This window comes from Amphiura filiformis, chromosome 11, assembly GCF_039555335.1.
Source record: "Amphiura filiformis chromosome 11, Afil_fr2py, whole genome shotgun sequence".
Classification (NCBI taxonomy): domain Eukaryota; kingdom Metazoa; phylum Echinodermata; class Ophiuroidea; order Amphilepidida; family Amphiuridae; genus Amphiura; species Amphiura filiformis.
In genome coordinates, this window is record NC_092638.1 from 42,004,988 (window position 1) to 42,028,608 (window position 23,621).

At 34.9% G+C, this 23,621-nt stretch overlaps 1 protein-coding gene across 1 annotated transcript in view; it reads left to right on the forward strand.

Moving 5' to 3' along the window:
- Positions 1-23,621, forward strand: part of LOC140163690 (protein sidekick-2-like) — a 385,021-nt gene that overhangs the window by 289,055 nt on the left and 72,345 nt on the right. Inside the window, exon 8 of the mRNA XM_072187006.1 lies at positions 9,559-9,679. Coding sequence (XP_072043107.1) covers positions 9,559-9,679 — 121 coding nt within the window. The remainder of the gene's footprint in view (positions 1-9,558; positions 9,680-23,621) is intronic.

A 23,621-nucleotide genomic window follows, 5' to 3' on the forward strand; every position in this document is an offset into this window, starting at 1 on the left:
ACATAAATCAACCCACATATCACTCTGCTTAGTTTATTATACATTCTGTTAAACTGACAAATTGCACAGCTTGGTTTGAATTTCAGAAACGGAACACACGCCTTACGTACATACACTTCTAAACTGAGGTTGATTGAGTGATGTGTACCGAGCTAGATATATTTTGTCAATTTTCCTCAGTCAAATAGGAATAAATGAAAGGGTTGGCGGTGTAAGTTTGTATACCGAGTCTAACTATATCAATATTGAAGCGATATCAGTTAGTCATCTAGGGAATTGCACATGTGCGTGTATGGAATCCACTATGAGTTGCTTTCCTCCCCCTCCTTTTATCTCCATCACTTCCTTTACTCACCATGTTTTAATGGGTTTGTGTAAGTCTCTGTACAAGCAGACACTGTATGCTTAACTTAACATTAAACGTGACTGTAAACTTGGCTAATATGAACTCAAAATGCTGCACAAATCTTATTGAGAAAATGAGAGCGTGCATTTATCTGGTATCAAATCTTGCTACATCTCCTTTTTATCCTGTCAATTTGAGAGATATTCCAAGCACAAACTATTTGTTACGTAGTAAAGAAAAACAGAAAGTAAATAACCTTGGTAGAATAGTTACAAGAAGGTAGCTGACATGTTAGTGACTCTCCTAATAGAAATATCTATTTCATATTGATTTCTAGCGCATAGTGTTGTTTACTTTATGTGACACGGAGTCATGCTTTTGATTGTAACGCTGTTTCACACATTCATGAAGGCCGTCTTGGGTGGTTTGGAGAATGTGATTTAGGGATTAGTGGTGTGAAAACTTGATGTATGCAAATTTTAATGGGAGACATATGATACTTATCAGAGATGTGGTATTGAAATTATACTTTCATTTCATGTTAGTGGTTTGTTAATAAATGTTTGAACATGAAACTTTTTCCTCCAATTTTGTGTGCCTCACTTGAAATAGCTGTTTCCATTTTAGTGCTCTTGAAACAGTATATTTATATCATATACAGATTATATCTGCTATCTGTAGACTGAAGATATCCTCATGGCAAAATGCTTTGTACTGAAGAAAGTGGTTTAATATAACTGGTTACTACTCTGGAAAGTATAGCTGTATGCAGAATTGTTATGGCTATGCAGAATTTTCAGGAGAAAGTTTAAGGAAATAGGTTGAAAAAAGGTAGTTGTTTAGTATGCTTTCTGATGAAGATAGATATTCTTTATAAATGTCAACATCTCAAGGTGGGTTGTTATGCATCAGAATAATTGCTACCCTCAGTAGACAGCATGGAAATGGTATATTCAGTAGACAACTGTAGATGGCAAAGAATTGTTATATTCAGTAGTTTATTAAATTGCTATCTTCAGTAGATAACAAAGAATTGTTATATTCAGTAGTTTATTGAATTGCTATCTTCAGTAGATAATAAAGAATTGTTATCTTCAGTAGTTCATAAAACTGCTATCTTCAGTAGATAGCAAAGAATTGTTATATTCAGTTGTTTATAGGATTGCTATCTTCAGTAGATAGCAAAGAATTGATATCTTTGGTAGTTTATAGAATTGCTATCTTCAATAGATAGAAACAAAGAATTGTTATCTCCAGTAGATTATAGAATTGCTATCTTCAAAAGAATTGTTATCTCCAGTAGTTTATAAAACTGATATCTTCAGTTGATAGCATATACTTTTTTTTTAGTAGACCATATATTTGTTATTTCCAGTAGATATCAAAGAATCGTTACCTGCAGTAGTTTATAGAATTGCTATCTTCAGTAGATAGCAATGAATTGTTTTACTTCTGCAGTAGACTATAAATTTTTATCTTCAACAGTTTATAGGATTGCTATCTTCAGTAGATAGCAAAAAATTGTTATCTTCAGTAGTTTATAGGAAATAATTGTTTTCTTCAGTAGACTATATAATTGCTGTCTTCAATAGTAGCAAAGAATTGTTATTTGCAGTAGTTTTTTATAATTGCTACCTTAATTATTAGCTTCAGTAGACAGCATACATTCTAATTTCACACTATTCATTTTTTTTTATCTGAATAGAATCCCTACTCATTTATTTTCCAATTGAAAATGACACTTAACAAAAAGTACCTGCACTTGATCATTTATGTAAATTTCTATACAGTCAAAAAATTGAAGACAGTGTGTTAGCATTTAATAAGCATTTTCTCTGTCATCTTTGTAAATCAATATGAGAATTCACCCGAAACCTGTCAGTAATCAAAAAATTCTTTGACAAAATTAATATAAAAATCTGACAATATTTACATTGGTCAATTAGTTATCGTGAGTTTATATTTGCTCTCTGACTCTCACCAATTAACTTGACTCCTCGGTCAACTAAAAACTATTAAAAAAACAGACTGTAATATCCGACGAGACTTTTAATTGATTTGAAAGGCAAGCGCATTGTACATTATGCAATCATTTCTGTTTCCTAGCAAGCAAAATGCAATTTCCTTTGAAATGATTGTTGTGTTTACCCATGTGATGGCTTGTTGCATTAACTAAGCCTGTTGAGATATGGTGTCTGTATAAAGGCCTATATCTCAAGATACAATTGCTATTAAAGCTTGTTTAATCTCATCAATTCTTAGGGCACATATGCAATTTTGTTTTCAAAATTATAAGTATGCGCCTTAGATTGTTTGAGCTTCTATAAATTTGTTATAATTCTACCGAGCTTAAATTCTCAAAGGACATATTATGAGCCTTTCATGGTTGCAATGTCAGAAAACATAAAGAATACTTTGCTTTGAGGGACAGTAATTTGTATTTAAAATCACTGACCATGAGGCACAACAGAAGTTCTGCAGAACATTGAATTAAAGTAGCCTCAACAAAGCATGTTTTCACTTGCATCATCTCAGCAAAATTGAATGTTGATATGAAAAATATCCTATATACTCTTTACTACTGTTTGTCTGATCTGTAGACTTTTATTATTATTGGTTCATGAGACTATGATCAAATTATTTATAAATATAACATAGGACAATGCTAGGTCAAGTAAAAGGGAAATAGTATTTTATTATTATATATTTTTTGGGACCCCACTTGGACACCAAATATATTCATAAATTGTCTTGTAATAGTGTAACTACTACTTGGAAATATAGAATAATGGGTGAAAATCTAAAAGGTATCAAATAAATATTGGATTTGTTCGGGTTTTGACGACCCTGGATAACACAAGAAAGCCTCTATTGAAGCTTATTTCCATTGGGGTCCATTTGAACACCGGGACGGGTTGGGAATAGTCAGGGGTTAATACCCTACTCTTTTCAAAACTGGCTGTCAGCTACATGTACAGATATGGCTCTCTGTACACAGGACCGATGGCTTAACGTCCTCTCCGAAGGACGGAGTACTTTCATGATTCATGTACCCAATTCTAAATGAACCATGGGCAGGGCAAAAGTCTGAATTTAATCTACAGAGGTTGCCAATTAATTTCAGGCATATTTTTCCCCAAGTCAATATCCCGGCAAATCTCCACCACCTTGGATCGAACCCGGGACCTCATGCACTAAAGGCAAGCCTAACCATTAGGCCTCGCTCTATATGTTGTTGATGATTTTTATTACCATATGTACAAATCGTGTTCAGTTCAGCATACTTGAAATAATACCTGTTGTGCTGTTTCAGGTTTGTTGAATTCAGAACTAGGCAAGCATTTTGTCTTTACTGTATGCCCAAATTAGAGCAATGTCCATCATTTTTTGGTCAGTCATTTGGTTAGTCAACAAGTTGATCAAATTGATGGTGATTCAACCAGTTGGTCACTCACTTTGTTGGTCAATCAACAGCTAGTAATTCAGTTTGTTGGTCAATCAGTTTGCTAGTCATGCAGTTATTTTGTTGGTCAATCAGCCAGTTGGTCAATCAGTTTGATGGTCATTTGGCCAGTAGTTCAGGCATTTGGGAAAAGATCAAATAAATGAGTTTCATTTTCCTGCAGTGTTTCGGGCATTCTGGAAATATTTCAGGCAATTTTCTGCAATATTTGTTAAGTTGCCCTCCCCTGGATCCAGTGACTCACTAGATTAAACATAGATGATATCGGATTATACCCTCTCTTACCTGAATTCTCAATTAAATAACTAACTTTATCCAAAAATGTGACTTAAAATGATTAATATTCCTCTTGCCCCCTATCTGATTCAGTGACTCATAAATGTTGTCTGCTAATACATATTGGTGCCATTCAACTTATTTAATTTTGTTGATTTCTCAGTAAATAAAAGTATAGCTAAATATCTGACAAATCATTTCAAATGAAGTATGTTTGTATTTTATTTTATTAGCTTTATTGCGCAATAAAAACATCACAACTGGACATGTGATGCAAAAGGAAAACCCATAACAGGCAATGGCCCAAGAACTGGGCATTCTTGAATCACATATCAAACTACAAATACACAATTGCACATGTATGTAAATTCAATATATCAACAAAGTTAAAATATCAATATAATATTATAGCTAACATTGAAAATATACTTGCATATAATATTATATCATAATATTGCACATGGGATGATCAAATTATGTATTAATGTAATATTCAAAGAGCTCATGTTTAAAATGAAGGTGATTAACTACCATCCTTAAAAGATCAGGGATGTCTTTCCGCATGTTGCAAATGTGGTTCAAAATGTTTAGCTGAAAATGTTAGTACTGTATTTATTGAGAATGAGGGTTAAGCTTGATTCATACTCCATGTTGAGTATGAATTTAATTTTATCATGCGATAAGACTTTGGCGAATCACCACGAACAATTTGTGTGTGGGAAGTGGAGTATGAATAGGGCCTTGGACAGTTTGAAGAAGACCTTAAACTATAACAATATGAGGAATGGAAAGTTGTCTTGATAGAGACATCTTAGTGAGTTCAATTCACAAAAGCCCTTGAAAAACAGAATGTTGTCTCTAAGTCTGGCCGTATTCTTCAAGGCAATCTTTATATGGGACAGAGCTTCTCAAAATAAATCTTGTGGGCCTTCTTTGAACTCGCTCAATGTCACTTCGAAATGGTTTTCCCGGTTTCAGAGTTGTATTGTAAAATAGCTTTGATAGGAGACATCTCATGAAAATCAAAACAAGTATCACAAATCATACCCAAAATGTGATTTGCTTTGCAGAACATTTTGATTAATAATTTTCCAACTTTAGAAAGCCTATGATCGATCACCAATCTAATATAATTATGAAGGAGGATGATGCTTACACATATTTACATGAAGGACAACACACTACTTTAGTATTAAAATCTAGGTCCCATGTCTTACCCTACTCATGCAGGGCATTGATGTCCGACTACAGAGCATGTTGGTCATCTTTGGTGATATAGATCTCTAGCATTTGGCATCATCAGCAAACATAACCAGATTTGATTTAAATGTACTTTGTTCATTTTGACCCTAAACATTGTATTAAAATTTGATGATTTTTTTTTACAATTAAAAATTAAATGGTGTGATTTTAGTACCTGTTTGAAACATGTGGGGTGATCATTGCAGATTGGTAATGCTGTAGATTCATTGGATTGTTAACATGGTACTCAACTTACAATTGATATCTCTGAGTGTTAGTCTTCACAATTTATTTAGTATCTTTTGCTAACTGAATATTAGAAATTCATAAGACAAATAAATTGGTTTTGCATTCCCTTAAAGCTGCAAAATACCACATGCGTTTATTAAATATATAAAGTGGTGCTTGATGCATCTGGGTTCCTCAGTTTAATACAAAAGTGAATTGGAAAGAAAAGACAACTGGGTTCCAACCAAATGAACTAGTTTGGAAGAGAATGAGTCTATAAATAACAATTAATATTTATTTTGTGCGAAAAACAAAGCCCAGCATTTTGTGGACTGTGAAACAATCACATGATTGATTGTGCAGGGTGGCATTTTGAAATAAGTAAATATTTTATCAAGCCTTCCAATTCATGTCACACATTCAACAATCAATATTTAAATCAGCCGAGAGCATGAGCTTGTCTGTTTTTCTTTTCTTTAATATAATTATTTAATTTGCACATCTTATAAGTTATGAATTATAATTGGGATACTTTAGAGCAGGTGAAGGATGGAGAGTTGTGGATGGCTACTCCCAGTTGGCAGGCACCACACAGTTGTCATCATTCACTTGTTTCTGTAAGGTCCTGTAGGGAGACAAGGTGTAAACAAAGATTTATATGGAAGCACTAGAAAGTACGCATCCAAATATGAGTGGATATTTCCCTCCTTCCTTGTTGATAAATTAGGTCAGTGATCACAAATGTTTGAAGTTTGTCAAGATGAAATTTAAGCCAAACTGCAATTCGGCATTATTTTATTGATTTGTAAATCATGCTCTATGACAGGGTGGGTAAATGGAAGTCGTAACTAGCATGCAACGGCACGGTTTATGAGAAAATAGTAAACTATAGCAGAGACAAAGAATTTGATTTTGAGAGATAGTGGAGAAATAGATAGTTACCATGTGAGGAGTATCTGGTTGGTGTTGACCTATGCAAGTCAACCCTCCCTCCCTGCCTCTAAAAATACCCAATATGTCAATGCAACATTCTAAATGTGTCATTCTAAATGATAACAATTTGTGGACATTATATTTTCATGAATATGTGAATCTGCTCATTCATGAGGGAATACATCAAAAATAGAAGTAGTTTATCATATTGGCCTATAAGATAGATAATGTGTTCTCAAGAATCTTTGCTTTTGTGTACTTAGCTACACTCTACCAAAAATGATGAAATTAGATTATGCTGGTTAACTTCTTACACTTAAGTTGTTTATAGGAAATAAATTCAACATACTTTGAAGTGAAAATATCCCAGATTATGATATATATTATGTTAAATTACAATGGGTATCTGTTTTCATCATTCAGTGAACATGAATAATAATATTTCATTCGTTAAAGACCCATTCTATGATTTCCTCATTCGGAAAATCATAAAATTAACCAAATTAAGTTTTTTGCACCTTTGTTAGTGTCATAGATATGTGCTAACATAGCCTGCTAATGGTTAAGCTGAAAGCTGGGGTGGCAGACAAAATAAGACATTATACATGAAAATGTAATTTCTCTACCAAATACAGAAATTAGTTACATGTTTTTGAATTGGACTTTAAATTTAACAATACTGCTATTTTCCTCATTGTTTTGCCAAATTGTTCATTTCAAAACTACGTAATGACAATTTTAATGACCAATCCTTCACTTGTAATTAATTCAGACACATTTGTTTACACATCTTGCTTGGATCAGTAAATGGGCTTTTAATAGCCAGATAATGTAATGTAGTATTGTTTAGTTTTCATATAATTAAAGTACAATATATAGCCAAGCTGTTAATGAGCCCTGGCAATCAACAGGTCTCTATACTCATGGATGGTGTATTCTTAACTTTGCTGATGGTGTATTCTGAAGAGATGGCAGTTGCCCTCTACCTTGCCTCGTGTTAGGCCTGGGCGGATATTGTAAGAGTTTGGTGCACAACTTGATTAGGATTGTATAGCAGTATGATTATTTATTTATTCATTTATTTATATTAAATTAATGTTTACTGAATGATAAATTTGTTATCCCCTGTTTTTTCATGTAATATCACTGTTGTTTTGAGGTTTTGATACAACCATAAACCAGTGACTGATATCATGAACAAACAGTATTTGCAAAAACAAATTACCAGAAGCAAAACGGCTATATATTCAAAACTTACTAAAGTAGTTTTTGCAGGAGGCATATGCAATATTATCCAAGCCTGTCCTGAATAAAATGAATATGATTTTATACCCCTGTTTGATATAATGTATTGTATTTTATTCTCTCTGTATGATATTTTATATGAAAAGAAATTTCATAATTGAAACTTAACACTGGTGTCCAATATAGTGTATTGAAATTGAAAAATGATATTGTTTCTACTCACTTCAAGATCAATTTCATGATGGCAAGAGCAATTTAATATACAAAACATTTTTTTTGTCAATAATGGATGACTTTCAATCATCTAGATATTGACATTGAAAAAGAAAGAGGCTTGATAAGTTCATGTGATAAGAGTTGAAATTCAAACAAAATTATGTTGTTGACTAAAACCAAAATAAGTTCATTTCCTGTAGGTCACCTGAAACCCAAAATGTTTTGTGCGTTTTTTTATTATTTTTAGTCGGGATTATGTAAAATATGCCTAAAATCACAAATATTTCATGTGAAATCAGTGCAGAGTAGATATGAAAATTATAGATTATTGATTTCATATTGCTGGTAAAGCAAAATGTGCAAAAAAAATATCTTTTTATTCAAATTTTGCCATTCATTGTTTGCTTAAAAATATCACTTTTTTTTCTTGATTTCTCAAATAAAAAAAACCCAACAAAATGCATTAATACTGCTCCAAAAATGAAATGCTTACGGAAAACAAACTTTGTGTTTTTAGCCTGATCCCACTCATAGTAAAGGTGTTGGCTGGGAAAATATATTGGGTTGGAACTGTGCTCTGATAGATGAGTATAATTGAAACTAAATATGAATGTGAAGCAAGCATATTGATTTGGGAGTTACGGGTTGCATTCATAACCATTTAAGTTGCATTGCTTTGTAACTAAAGGTCTAATTTTTGTGCAGTTTTGGATCAAGTAACACTTTAAAAGAGTTGTGATGTTGTAGAAATAAATGAAGAATATGAGCAACACATGACTCATATTCCTTGATTGAGTTGCATATATATGACCAGGACTCCCCATGACTATATAATAGATACATTAAGGTTACTTATAGCAATCTGCCTAGCAGACCAAGGTTGTGATATCTATACTGGTTACCAAAGACAGCATAGACAAATTCTAGTGATATATATACATGTATACTCAATCAAATGACATGATGGTAGCTACGGATAATTTGTTACCACAGTTGGTGCATGACTCGTGATATCACATTACAACAAATGAACTAAATACCTACCCTGTCCATCCTTCCTTTATGCTTCCGCTGCCGGACATGCGGAAAGGCATTCCTGCTCTCAAGTATAGATATGTTATTCCTCCTTTGTGGGCAATTAGTGTGTGTATTAGGAAGAAGGAGTTAATTTTGAGGTCGCTAGCTATCTTCTGAATAAGTCTTTGATACTAGGCATGTTTGTATACTCATGCAGTTTCGTGGTGATTCAATCTATAGGAAAATATTAAAATTAGAAAACAAAATTGCAAAAGTTAAATTTGTTGAGAAAATAATGGTGAAGCATATTGCAATCGTCTGCTATTGATAGTAGCATTTAGAGGGCTTATAATATGATCATTGTCATATTTAATCTCAAATAACCTAAATTCCGAGATGCATATATCAGGGCAACCACGTTCCAATTCTTTCATAATTGATGTAAATTTATGTACATGTTGTATGATTAATTAACCATGATCACTGAGAGGTCTATGACACAACAAATTAAATTTTAATGTATGATGAAAGAAAGAGGACTTGTAAACGTGTGTTTTGACACGTTTTCTTGCATTGTTCTTTCGACCTACAGGTGTTGGCGAGTGGCAGTCTTCAGATTCAGAATCTAAAAGCCAGTGATGCGGGGATGTTCCAGTGCTTGGTTGCGAATGAAGTCGGTGAAGATATCAAAGATACGTGGCTACAAGTACAAGGTACGTGTTTCATACAAGGGTGTTGGTATGCGTAGATGTATCACTTATTCACCATCATTTACTATATACTCAGTTGATATCAATCTTTTTTTTACTAAATATTTTCATAGATTCAAAGTTGTGTGTGCGCAGCTGTAGATTTGTATTCAAGAATCATAGGCTTAAAAGTTTTTAGAAACTTAAGAAGTCTAGTCTTACATGAAGCTGCCTCTGAAGTTTTACACACATTGAATTCTCTCAATGGAGATGCTGACATTAACTCTCTTCACGCGGGTGTCGACTGCAGACGACATGTTTCAAATTTTTTTTTAAAATTCAAAAATTTCAGAAATGTAAATTTTCATGACCATATTTGGAATCAGCATGAAAAATGCATTAAAATGAGTACAAACAAGCCTAGTATACTAAGATAGCTCTTGATATTATGAGAAAATATTTCAAAACTTGAACTTTTTCCATTGAAGCGCATGGCTAGCACGCAGAGCATTAAGAATGAGGACATTATTACTACTAGAGCTATACCCGTATGCGTAAATGATTATTAAGCTCAATATGCCCGTATCTCACTATAAAAATGGTATAGGCCTAATGCTATAGGGACTTTTATTGAGACCGATTCCTCCAATTTATTGTACCAAGTTTAAGCCCAATCCAGCTGATAGGATACTTTTTCATCCCATATGACCTTTGACCGCAGATGACCTGTTGGATGACCTGTGACCTCAGATGACATTACTTAGTTACCGGTAGTTAATGAAATTAATTAATTTATATATTTACTTGTTTTACTGACTACTCTTTCTTTCTTCCTTCAAAACCCACAGTGGAAGACATTGGCTTAATATAGATTTTACCAAGTTCAAGTACATACATGTATCAGAATGCATCAGAGCTATTTATAGAACACAGGCAGCAAGTGCAATTGTTTATACCATGGTCACTGACTTGGGCACTGTGGATTTTTGAAAATTCACATTTTCACAGATTTTGAGGCCAATCCTTTACCGATCTCAACCAAATGTGATCCCTGCATTCGACCGAAAGTAGCTTAGGACACTCCCCATATTTTCCTTGATCTCCCGTATGAATTACAGCCCAATCGGACCAAGTTTAAAATTTGACCTTTGACCTTCGACCTCCGATTTCGATCGAAGGTAGCTTAGGACACTCCTCATATTTTACTTGATCTCCTGTATGAATAACAGCCCAATCGGACCAAGTTTAAAATTTGACCTTTGACCTTCGACCTCCGATTTCGACCGAAGGTAGTTTACGACACTCCCCGTATTTTTCTCCATCCCTGTGCGAATTTGGCGAGGCTGGGATCAAAACTGACGGAGCCTTTTACACACACACCCCTACACCCCTACACCCCCTACTCGGTCACCCATACAAAGCGAGATTTATTACACACTGCAAAGCGAGGCTAAAAAAGACACATGCATTTAGGAAATGTGCATTTCGCATTAGAAGTGAGGAACCTGCTTATACACCCCCTATACCCCCCGCACTACGTCAGAAGCATTATAAACGGCATCCTCGCTATGTTTTTGTTTTTTCCTCGCTTTGCTCTCGCTATTACAAAAACCTCGGTTTGATGGTATTTTGCTAAACACACGGCCTCACTTTGATAGTGCATTCGAACTCATACATACAACATTAGGCAAATTATAGTAAGATGTTGGCCTACATTGGTGTGATTTGTATGCTTGTTATGGTGAATGGATATTTTTAGGTGAATGTTAGTTGATTATTGATGTTATAGTAATGGATTTGGTGGAAGTCAAACCAATTTGTATCCAACATACAATGACTATTTTCTTTGTCTTAAACAATTGTTTGTTTGCAATATTTAATTTGCAGGAAATGTCTGCATTTTGTTGTTGTTGTGAAAGCTAAGCCCTTCAATTCGTCGGTCGCAACACATAGTGGCGTAGAGTGATTTTTCAAACTTTCTGTTTCACATAGTGGCGTACAGGTTTAGAGCTAGCTATTATCTTATAATAGTTATTTATATTTAATATTAAAGATACAGTGTAATAGTTTGAACCTTAAACTTCAATTTCATATGGAATATGACCACTAAGAGATAATAATGGACGAGTATCGGCGCAGTTACTAGTAGCATATCCTTCAAAAAACGTTTTGCTCAGAGATGTATTTTGTCCTTCACGTCACGCCACTATGTGTTGCGAGCGGCAATTTTGCTTATCTAGCTTTAACAGATTTAAAACAAATCTGGTTATTTTCCGTTATTGATGCATAAAGAGGTTTATTTTGTTTTATGCAGTTCAGTAACCGCAACAGATACTTCCAAATTCTACTTGTTTATTCTTCAGCATTTTTATTATGCATAATTTTTCCAGTGGCTCATCTGAACTCCTTCATAGTTTTAACTTACCTACAATTGAATGTTTCACTAGAGAGTTAACGATTATTGACATACTGGAATGAGTATAATATAAGCTTATCTGGCAGTGTGTTTATGATCAAGAAAGATGCAAGTCCATATTTCCCTTCCCACTCATCACCTGCTTCAAGCATGAGATCAAAACTAACCCCAAATTTTGGCAAATCAGAGCAATTATCAATATCACAAGGATTTAGTAGTGAATGTGTTTCCCGATTCACAGTCTCTGACCTAATTTCCCGCTTTATTTTTGTCGCTATCAATTGTGTTAATGTGAACAAAATTCTGGGTTGAATGTTTTGAGACTGTGCTATCTTTGATCAGAAATATCTGTGATGTTATCAAGCATGAGTCACTTGTCAACATCAACAAAAATCAATTTGTTAGGTACGACATTTTGCCCACTGAACAAGCTACAATTTGTTAAAATTTCATTAAAATTAGACATTATAGTTCCTCAGATATAAGTATTTTTTGCATTGCTGAAAATTAACAAAATGAAATAGAATTAAACCACTTGTTTGAACCATAAATAAAAGTGAATTGTTGCGACATGTGACTTATTTGACTTGATTGTTTCCTATACATGTTACATTGCCAGTAGAGGGAGGTGGGATGGGTTTACAAGCTATATTCTTGAAATCAGATCTTCTTTTCTGTGTTGTTTAAGTGTGGTATCAGTTAACTGTATTGTGTTACATTAGACTTAGATAAGGGCTTCTTTCTTTGTCTCTGCTGACTTTAAAGCTCATATATTTTGGTGTGATTTGTGTGGCTTTATTTTGATGTCTGTATAGGAATGCAAACTTTAATATGGCCCAGGTGGGCTTTAATCTGTTGAAATGAGTTCTAATAGGATGATGTGAAGTTCATAAAAACTGAAAATGATTTGGAACAGAACCTGGTCTATCAAAATTCTACTTTTGTCAGGATGTTCATTAAAGGAAACAAAAATGTCTGGGCTGAGTCCTGATTTTATTTGCTCTCTCAACTTTTTATATGTCAGTTTGCCCAAGTCTTTGAAACAAAAATGTTAAAATGTTAGGTATTAAAGTGATTAAATGCTTCGCAGAATGTTTAAAGCAGTTCTGGTAGGCATTTATGTAGGTTTACACAGTGGGCAGAAGGAGAAGGGAATTGAAATAAATTCCTGCTAGAGATCATTTTCATTGCAATTCAATTTTAGGTCCTCCTCACACCTTGTCCTATATAATAAATCAAGGTGAGATTTGACATGTTTGAGAATAGTGAGGGCCAGTGGTTGTTAGTTGGGTCTTTAGTGTTGTCAGAAAGAGATGCCCTCTGTGCTTGACAACTTCAAATAAACCAACTAACAGTTGTGTGTCACCACCTATCAATTGAGCTTAACACTGGCATGCAGTTGGGCAGCTCAAGGTGGGGCAAGTCACACATGTATTGTACAGGATTCAATGCTATGCAATTTGTATATGAAGTGAGGGCAGTTATATACAAGAATGGGCAATTGCTGGATACTGAAGGCACATTAACATCAGTAGGGGCACCAAGTGGGGAATGGGAGGGGAAATTTCCCAGTCAGAACAAAATTTTGCTCCATTGCTTCTCCTGTACAGTCGTATTACCAAAGAGGGGGCATGGAACATGAACCTACCTCCTACACCTGGTCGGGTATGCGGCCCCCTGGTTCCCCCGAGTGAGTGCTAGCAGATTATACACATGTCTATTGGCTTTTTAAATTTCAGCCCTAATCTTTTCAAAATATTTTTTACAAGCTTTAAAACACCTGAATTGATAAAATGTATATTACACTTAGCCTGTTTGCTATAATGAAAACTCCAACATCTGTGCGTATTTCTTTTGTTGTATGTGTGCATATGTTGCTGGGTTGAGTTGTGTGTGTTCAATGTATTGGAATAATGTCATTGCTAAAACACATCCAGCTGAAATTGAATCTACTGGGCCGGCTCCTGCAATGCATTCTATTACAGCTTATATAATTGTCTGGGTTTGATGAAAAACTTAGGGAGGTGCAAAGTAGATGACAAGCTGCAAAGGGATGTTCACAACTGAGATGCCAGGAAATTTTAACAACCTCAACTATTATGTGAATGCTTTCTTCTGTTCTCTACATATCATATGGGATTGACTACGGATAAACATGGATGCACCATCCCTTTGTATTATGCTGACTGCAGGGAGAGGGTGACATCACATTGCCATGGTTTCATAGGTTATATTCAGTAGCATACACAGGAGAAAATCAGCCTACTTTGTGCACATTTTAGCTACTCGGACCCCTGGGTGCAGTCTGATTCCGGGGAGGGGGGGTGCACTCTGATTCCCCTGGGGTAACCAATTTCTGGACATGGTATATAGTAATATGGTATTCATCAATATATATATATGTAAATCATAACCAAGGATCAGACCTGGATCAGACTTACACTACCATATTCCTTTTGCTGCCGATCCCAGAGGTACACTACTGCCCAACTACTTTGTGGCTACTCTATAGTACCAGTGCAGCACCAGTTTGTGTGCTGTACATGTGATGTGTGTACTCTAGAATACCCACACAGGTACTCTAGAGTAAATTTACTAGTTGCACAGCATTGTACCACTAGGCGGCAGCAATAAGTACTGTAAAACCAGAAATGTTCGCGTGCATTTTAATTTCGCGAATTTCGCGATGATGTTGAGTCACGAAAATTTTATGCCGCGAATATTTTGCTCAAAGTGACCGCCGTACTATCAATAATAAAAGTTGTTCCAACTTCATGCCTGTTTAAAACACCAGTGTGCAGTAAGCTTACATGAAGTATTGGCATACCTTTGTAAAAACTAAAGCTAGAAGATCAGTTCTGTAATATTGTAATACCTTTGTTTTCTTTGAAAATAAATGTTGAAGTTCATCAGTTTGATAAAAAAAAATAATACCCCATCTTCTTGCGGTTGCATGTTGAGATGCTCCGACCACGAACGTGTGTCGTGTGTCATCCACATCTGCCATTTTGTACCTATACCACTGCGTCTGTGTGTAGGGGTCCAAATGTTGAATACATAAGTTTTTATTTTTCATCACAATTTTTTATAGAGTGAGTATTCAGCTTTAGAAGATCAGTAGACATAGAGGAACCAGATAAATGAAGCATTGAATCATATTTTGAAATCCATTTTGTCGAGCTTTAGCAAAAAGTAATTCCCCATCAGCCACCACCCCCGCAAGATGAATGGAAAATGCCAAAACTTTTCATTCATAATTATGCTAATTAGAAACAACAAAACAGTAGGATAATGATAGTAAACAAATAAAGTAAACATGTAAGGATGTTTAGTAAATAATATTAAAACATTTTAAAGACACAGATTAATTGATAATAATTTTTTTTGGACCACTACCTATGTGATGGTTATTTACTTTCAGAAAATGTTAATTTTTATGGCTAAAACCAAGATGGCTGCCAGCCTGCACCTGTTCCGGTGTGGTCTCACGAGGCAAATTTTGCGATTTGGAAAATATTTGAAAAAGAATTATAGTTGCTCAGAGGTGATACCACTATGACTGCTGCCCCATGGAATATTACTCTAATAGATCCCAGTGGAATTTCGACATGCAGGGTCAGCATTTACAACAGAATTTATCCAAACATGTTTGAAGTAAGCTTAAATTTGTTATAGGCAACATGCACTATATAAATGTACATGCAATGCTTGAACTTGACAATCGCAAAATTTTCATGCCGCGAATATGGCTTGTATGGTTAATTCGCGAAATTTTAAACCCGCGAATATTTCTGGTTTTACAGTATCTGGTGGCGTGTTTAGGAGCATTTTTTTTTTCAAAAACAGCGGTAACATTGTAAATCAGATGAGTGTACATTTCATTTGAGTATTTGAATAATGGCAGGCACAGAACACTCTTGCACTACTCCATACTAAATAAGTCCTATGACATCAAAGAACTCTCTGGTCAGCTCCATGAGAACAGAAAAAAAAGAATGAAAATCAGAAATGTCAGTTTCTGTTTCTATAAATATTTTGAGCACTCAGTATATAGAAATAGAATGCTTTCTTGTGCATAGCTGTATACCTTCACCATGCATTCAGTCTATTATAGTCTGCTTTAGTGAGTAAAACTGTGCAATATAGGCAGTCTATTCCATCACAGAATCAAAAGTAGTCTGATTATTGATTCAGTTTCTGCTTGATATAGACAAATTGACTTTTTTAGGAGACAATATTGGTTCATCTGGGACTCAAGAAAACTTTGGAGTGTTACCAAATTCAGGTCAATATGTATGTGGGTTTGGTTCATAGCCTTTAATAAGACCAATTGATAACTTTTTACTGTTTTGACACCGTGAAAGAAATGGAAGCAATGGATTACCACGCATATGTGCTGCTTCATGTACATGTAAGTTTCACATTCAGGGCAGAATCTGCTCACATACTAAACTTTCATTGGCCTTTAGACCAGATTCATAATTTACTGTGAGGATTCATCAGATACCCTGTTCAATGAGTCTGCTTTCACAATAAATGTATGCATTATTTTGCACAGAGGAGCTTCAGGAAGCTCTGTGTAGACTCTCCTTGATTTACATCACAAAACATGACAAAGACATGACTGCTATTAAAGGCAGCATGGGTCCAACCAGTCTACTAGCCCCCTCTCATGGTTGAGGGTTTCTGGGCATGGAGAGAGACCAGAAAAGTTATAAGGGTGTGCTTGGATGTGCAATATCTGGTGGTACCACCATGGCTCAGACTTGCAACATTATAATCTTATACCTTAGCTTATGATCTGATATGATACTAAGGCATGAAATGAGGGAAATGCCAAATGTACACTATACACAAAGCAACTTTACATCCACGGAGATCACCACAGATTAGCATGGAGAAGTGTAATGCATGTATGTATGACATGAATTTAAGATATTAAAACTATTTGAAAACACAGCATAACAACTTACTAACATGCACATAAACATTCACACACATACACCGGTTTATTAATAACTCATACTGGATATAACAGGCAGTTGGGTGGCACTCAAAAAGTCAACGACTCCCATCATGAAGATGAGAGAGGCAACGGTGATGATGTTTTCGTTGTACCATTGATGATCCGTCCTATTTCCTTGTTTTCTGTTGTAAATATATAACCATCGTTTTTTGCTATGAAATGTTATTTTAATTGAATCGTGACTGAAATATTAGAAATTGAAAATTAAGGAGGAATAAGTACGGATTCATCAGGAAATTGGAATGAAAGGAGATTTGAAACAAATCTAGGCCGTTTCAGGTGAATGCATATTGTGAAATTGCGGCAAATCTAGGGCTACAAGTCATAACCCTCTCTATGCGTAATCCTTGTGCACACTATCAAAAGAAATTTTAAACATAAGTTGCAAAAAAATTATACATTTTTGCATTTCTGTGGTCAAATTTGACAAAAGCTGAAAGAATGCAACTAAATAAGTACAAACATATCTTGTGAGAAATTTTGAATTTGTTTGAGGACAGAATCTCAATATTCTCACAATTTGAGTGACTTTTTGGGTGATGATACTTATTGAGGCGTGTTAAGCATTTAGGTGGAAATAGTAGTACACGAGCCCCTGCATACAAATATGCATTCCAACTTGCAAACAAGCATGTAAGCAGAAAGTTATTTTCCAATCCATGATTATATTTTTCTTCAAATAAAGTACTTGGAAACGGCTTCACGTTGCAAGCCCCAGGGATTTAAGTTTTAAAAATATCGTAAAACTACAAGCTATATGACGACATTAGCATTCATGAGCCCATGTGTGGCAACGAGTTAAATTTCATACCTCCGCTCGCGGAAGAGATCAATCTCATCAATGGCATCTAGGATGTGTGACCTTTGACCTTCCCTGTAGATCATCAGTAGCAATGTAGGTCTTTGTGGGGTGTTGATATCCTTCAACATGTTGAGGCTTCTGTGTTGTTGTAGTAATAGTGCCATGCAAACAGCTATATAGGGTGAGTGGGACTATAAAAAGAGAGCTAAATGTAATGATGAATGGTAGGAGTGATGGTTATGACCTAGATAGAATTATAAATATAGACTTGCCATAGCAATACAAGTTTACATCAGTTGCCCTGAAGGTGCATCCCAGATAGGATGTAAAATATTGCCACTCATAAAAACGCAAGTCTAGTAGATCTGATTATAATTTCAAGTTCATTTTAGTTTTGGAGAAAAAGAAGGGCAAATTGAAAGTAAGTTATGTTTAACCCTTAAATGGCACCGTATACTACAAATACTACTGCATTGGGCGTCCCCTTCAGTGGGGCAGAGGAAAGCTAGCACAAAGGACACCTCCGAGCAAACCACCCAAGCAAAATATGCCTTTAACTTAAGACTGTCCTTATGAGAGTTGGGATTTCAATACAATATCAGAAGAAAACAGTCATTCATAAAATCAGATGCGACTTACCATATTCAGTCCATTGGGCACTTGAGTAAGTCATCCATTTAGTGCAGTGTACCCTTCTATTGGTGTTAAATTGATGAAACTCACTGGCTGCTACATACACACCTGTATGAAAATATATGAAAATTGTAATATATGGAATATATGTTGTAATGGGATATTCAATAGAAACCAACATTTGGATGTCTGTTTTAGCTGCCAGTTTGGGCATTTTTGAAGCAAAAAACACTAATTTTTTTATTGTATTCTTGATTGAATTACTTTGTCCAGTAGGAACAACTTAGTCCAGTAGAAACAACTCAAAAGTATGACTGAAAAAAAAAAACACATGAAATTATATCTGAGACATCTTATGATGATATCACGCTGCAGGGTATAACAAATAACATTTATATACACTTTAAAATCTAAATATCAAGTTCAATGTTGTTGGTAATTCCCATGCAGCATGCACTGAAAAGGAAAGTGCTTTTTCTTTAGATGATTACTTTATTTTCTGTATGGCATTTCCAATTAATCTTACTATAATACATGTGTATTTAATCATAGCTATCAAAAGGAGTCGGATATGATTCCAGCATACGCCTTGTTTAATATTCAACAATGATGATCAAATCGGTAAAACAATGTAAAAGTACAATAACTCCTATGTTATCTATTTATAAACCACAACTGAATGAATTGCGATAAAATTGTATTGACGGCACACACTCGTAGCGCAGGTAAAGCGTGATGTGTTTATTTTTGCATGAGCAGTTGCTAAGTTCAGTAACCTCTGTGGTATCGCTTTATTATGCTGAATTGGGCAATTTGTTTTATCAATTAGAACAGCAAAGCTTTTAATGTATAGTAATTTTAATGGATATGAATGTAATAATTTATACATCAAATAGTACACATGATAAGGCAAGTGCTGTCAAGGTAGATTTGTGTGCAAAATATCTCAAATAAATAAAAATTAAAAATAGACATGGATTTTGTATCATGTGTATATTGATGCCAGATAGCAATATTTGTGGATTTTTATTTGATTTGATTATCTTTTTCCTGTGTGATATTTGACAGGTTGGTTTCCTTGACAGCGCATCAGAAGAATTACAAAGCTCCATGTCAATACAAATTATTTGCATTGGTTTTGATTTTTTTTAAGTGTTTATTTGATAAGAAAATACCTTCAACCAAGCTGTGATTCAGGCATCCACAAATAGCGGATAGTTTCCCACAGTAGTGTGTCATTTGCAAGTAGCGCATGTAACTTTAAAAGATCTAAATCATTCATCAATATTTGTGTTACCCATTTGAGGAATTATATAAATGAGGACCCTACTTTAAAGAGGCCTTATACATGAATCCCAGCAGAAGCTTGCTCCTGAACACCAAATCCTGATATGCTTAGCTCACTTTTGATGCAGTGGTACTTTCTGGTTCACATAACATGCTTAACTTAAAGTGGCACTTCATCACAAAATCTAATCAAGACTGCCTGCTTTAAATGGCAACTAACTCTCTTTAACATTTCAAGTGTATTAAACCTATTAAACACATCTTTGTAATTTGACTAATTTGAATGTGAGCTGTGTGATGAAACAAGAATCTGACACGATGGCCGTACGTGAATTCTAATGAGTTCATTACTGAGTGTGTTTATCCATACCAACACATCATATATACAGTGCACAAGCAAGTCAACTATCATAACAACCTTTGCTGAAGTCATCATAGGAAATGGTACTTGTACGGTATGTTCCATCTCGTGAGGCTTCAGTCACAAACACTTGCTGCATGGTATGATTGTTTTAAGGTGTTTAAGGGTCATATAGTCTTTATATTTCAGCTTTAATTATTATTATATTTCCCTGATATGCCCTGGGGAGGGGGGCTTGGGCTTCCGATATCCTCTGGTTTTCTACAAATTACAAAAATCAGCTCAATTATTTTGGCTATTTAGCATGATCATCAATTAGCCCTCAGCTTCCCAGTATTCTTGACTATTGTGGACATGCCCATGTATTCAGCAACCAAGAACCTTCCTCTTTAGAACAAATATGAAGCTTTCAATGGGGAAGTAGACTGTTGTCATATGGGACTGGATCCTATTAGCTACTTGCAGGTTCCGCCATTATGCACTATGGGAGGGGGGGCTGCGGGAGAGCCTCAAACTGGCAGCATACATGAATGGGAATTGAACTAGTCATAACGTTCTGTGTAAGGTTACATAATTCTTCCTTTCATGTATGCTGCCAGTTCGAGGCTCTCCCTTTAGAACATAGTGCATAATGGCAATGAACCGCAAGTAGCTGGATAGACCTTAGGATTTCAGTATTATCCCTGCTTGGAGGGCTCTAGATTGATTTGCAAATCCCACTTGCCAAGGGCTTATTATGGCATGGGTATACTTTATACTAGGAATGAATAGGTACATCTTGTACAATTTCCTAAGCACTGTTCAATAAAAACTTAACCACAGACTTAACAAAAAGGTGTAATAATAGTTGACCATTTTCCCCCCTCCTATTCACAGTACAAACCTTTGTTATCTAGGGTCAGCTTGGCAAATTTTGTGTGAATTGAGGAAAAATAAATGAAAATGGAGAAATGTAGTCTCATTTGTCTTTATTTACAAGTTTTCTAAGCCTTTGGGGTATATAAGCTCTCTCTATAGCTGTGGGAGGTATACTTTAGAAAGTTAATATTTAGTAGGATCAACAACAAAAGTTTTGGAACAAAGAATTCAAATCACAAGTGACCTTTACCTGCACCTTAGCTGAGCTGTGTGATGGGGCTTAACTTTTGCTTTGAACCATTGACAAAAGCTGATGCCTTGTTGCTTTTCATGGTTTGTGGTGATCTGTCTTGCTTTTCTGCACTAGAAAGTTGAGAAACAGACTGGTATAATGATTGTATTCCAACTATAATATAATCGTTTCTTCATTATCTTATCATATACACTTTTCCCATGCTCATCTCTTCCTCCTTTCTTTACCTTCTTTCTTATCCATATTCTTTTTCAACATTTTGTTGCTTTGCATTTTTCACTTTTTCACTTGCATTTTTTTCATCCTTCTTTACCTCCCACACACTTCTTTTTCATCAAATTTTCTTTTCATTCTCTACTTACTCTAATACCGTAATACATTTTTGCATCATATCAAATAATTTTGGTGTCACCCTAGACATAATATTGTATTAGATCTTGTCCCTGGCCTGAAGCAGTAGAAATAACATGGATGCCAATAGCCATGTCCACATCCTGGGATGGATCCATCCATGTATCTGTCGGATGTGCCGGCATTCCTGTTACGCATGTCGCCTGTATTTGTATTACCAATGTCATACCTCTACCCAAACATCAATACTTCTTCCTTGACCACAAGTTTAACCAAGAAGGAAATCTATTTTAAAATTTGTGTATAGCAAGAAACAGTTTTGTTGTTAATTGAAGTAAAAATGCACTAACAAAGACAAGTGTCTGAAAAAGAGGTCAATATAACAAGTAAAAACAGTAAGTAAGAAGGCTCTTAATTATTTTGTTCATTGAAACAGTGCCGATATGAAACTCCCTAGTAACTAACTACTAAGAGCCGACATCAATACCACAAAAGGTCTCTCTCATTTTTCTTTTGTGCATCATCAGTTGTCACCAGACAATCAACTGTTCAATCAATTTGTTGAACTTTCTCAATATAGAAATAAAAGAAGATATTGACAATATCTAAAGGCAAAACAACCGCATCATGTGCAATAATAAAAATGACAATTTATGCGACCTTTTCATTTAATAATAGAATCTCAATTTGTGACATTCTTACACAATGTTGCTGTAAAGCAATCTCATTTTGACGCCGAGAACTTTAATTTTAGAATTTTGGTAGATGTTTTGATCGGTGAAATGAAATTAATAACAAAATTAGAAAAGTTTGTTGCTGCACTGCAGTAAGGTTGTCATTTATCAATTTGTCAAAAACAAGTGGTATCATCAGAATACAGTATTTACAGGCATGAGAAAATGTCTTCTTCCTTTTTTTTTGTGTCTAAATTTCCTCATTTTTATTTCTCTTTATAGCCTTTTTTTCATATTTTTATACACTTTTTCCTGGTTTTTCTCCCATAATTTTCCTGTTTTTTCATTGAAATGTATTCTTATGCCTATATTTTAAAACAATACAATATCAACCTAATTAGTGCCTTAGGCACTTAGGCTGAATCCATTGCAGAAGACACATAATATTTACAACCTCAAGATAGTAAAACTGAACATTTACCCTGCAAAGCTGTGTATCAGGGTACAAATAAAAAATAATAATAATAGCTGTAAACAGCATTTATTTATTTATTAATGTCACAGCACAGTCATTGTAGCTCAACGCCCAGATGATTTGACTGCTTTAATTTACATTTTTCATCCAGATGAAAGTACCAAAATTGAGGCATGATGCAAGTTGGAAATATCCTTACGGGATGTTTATCAGGGATAGGGAATCTTGAGTAGTAGCTCGACTAATTTCAAATGAATATGATCTAGTACTGTCAATGAAATCCCATTGTAATATTTATGTATTATGTACAACTATTTAATGGGCAAAACTATTGTCGTATAAAAAGAAATGTATTTATAGAAGAAACCCTGACGGAATTGTACGGGAGAAGATTGGATATTCCACTTGAAATCTGTGCACCCCCGTTGGAAGACATGACCCTAATCTCCCACACAGGGAGTGTAGACTTCAAATGGAATCATCCATTCGGTAACCCCCATTTGAAATTCAGGCTCTCTGTTTGGGAAAAATTAATGTCATGTATTCCATAGGGGGTGTATGTATTTCAATTTGAATAGCCCGCTACCTAAATCACATAAGAGTCGGTACAAAGTGGCTCGATAAAGGAATATACAATGAGTGGCACTCGTGAATTATGAATTGTGTCATGAAAAACAAGCAGATAATTGGATCTACACAATTAACTTGGCTAAATGGGGAATTTGAGTGCCGTGTTAAATAAGCAATAAAATTGCATATGGAATATTGCATGGAAATTAAGAGAGTAGTATTAATATTAGATGTGCTGTGAAGTCATTGATGTGATCATA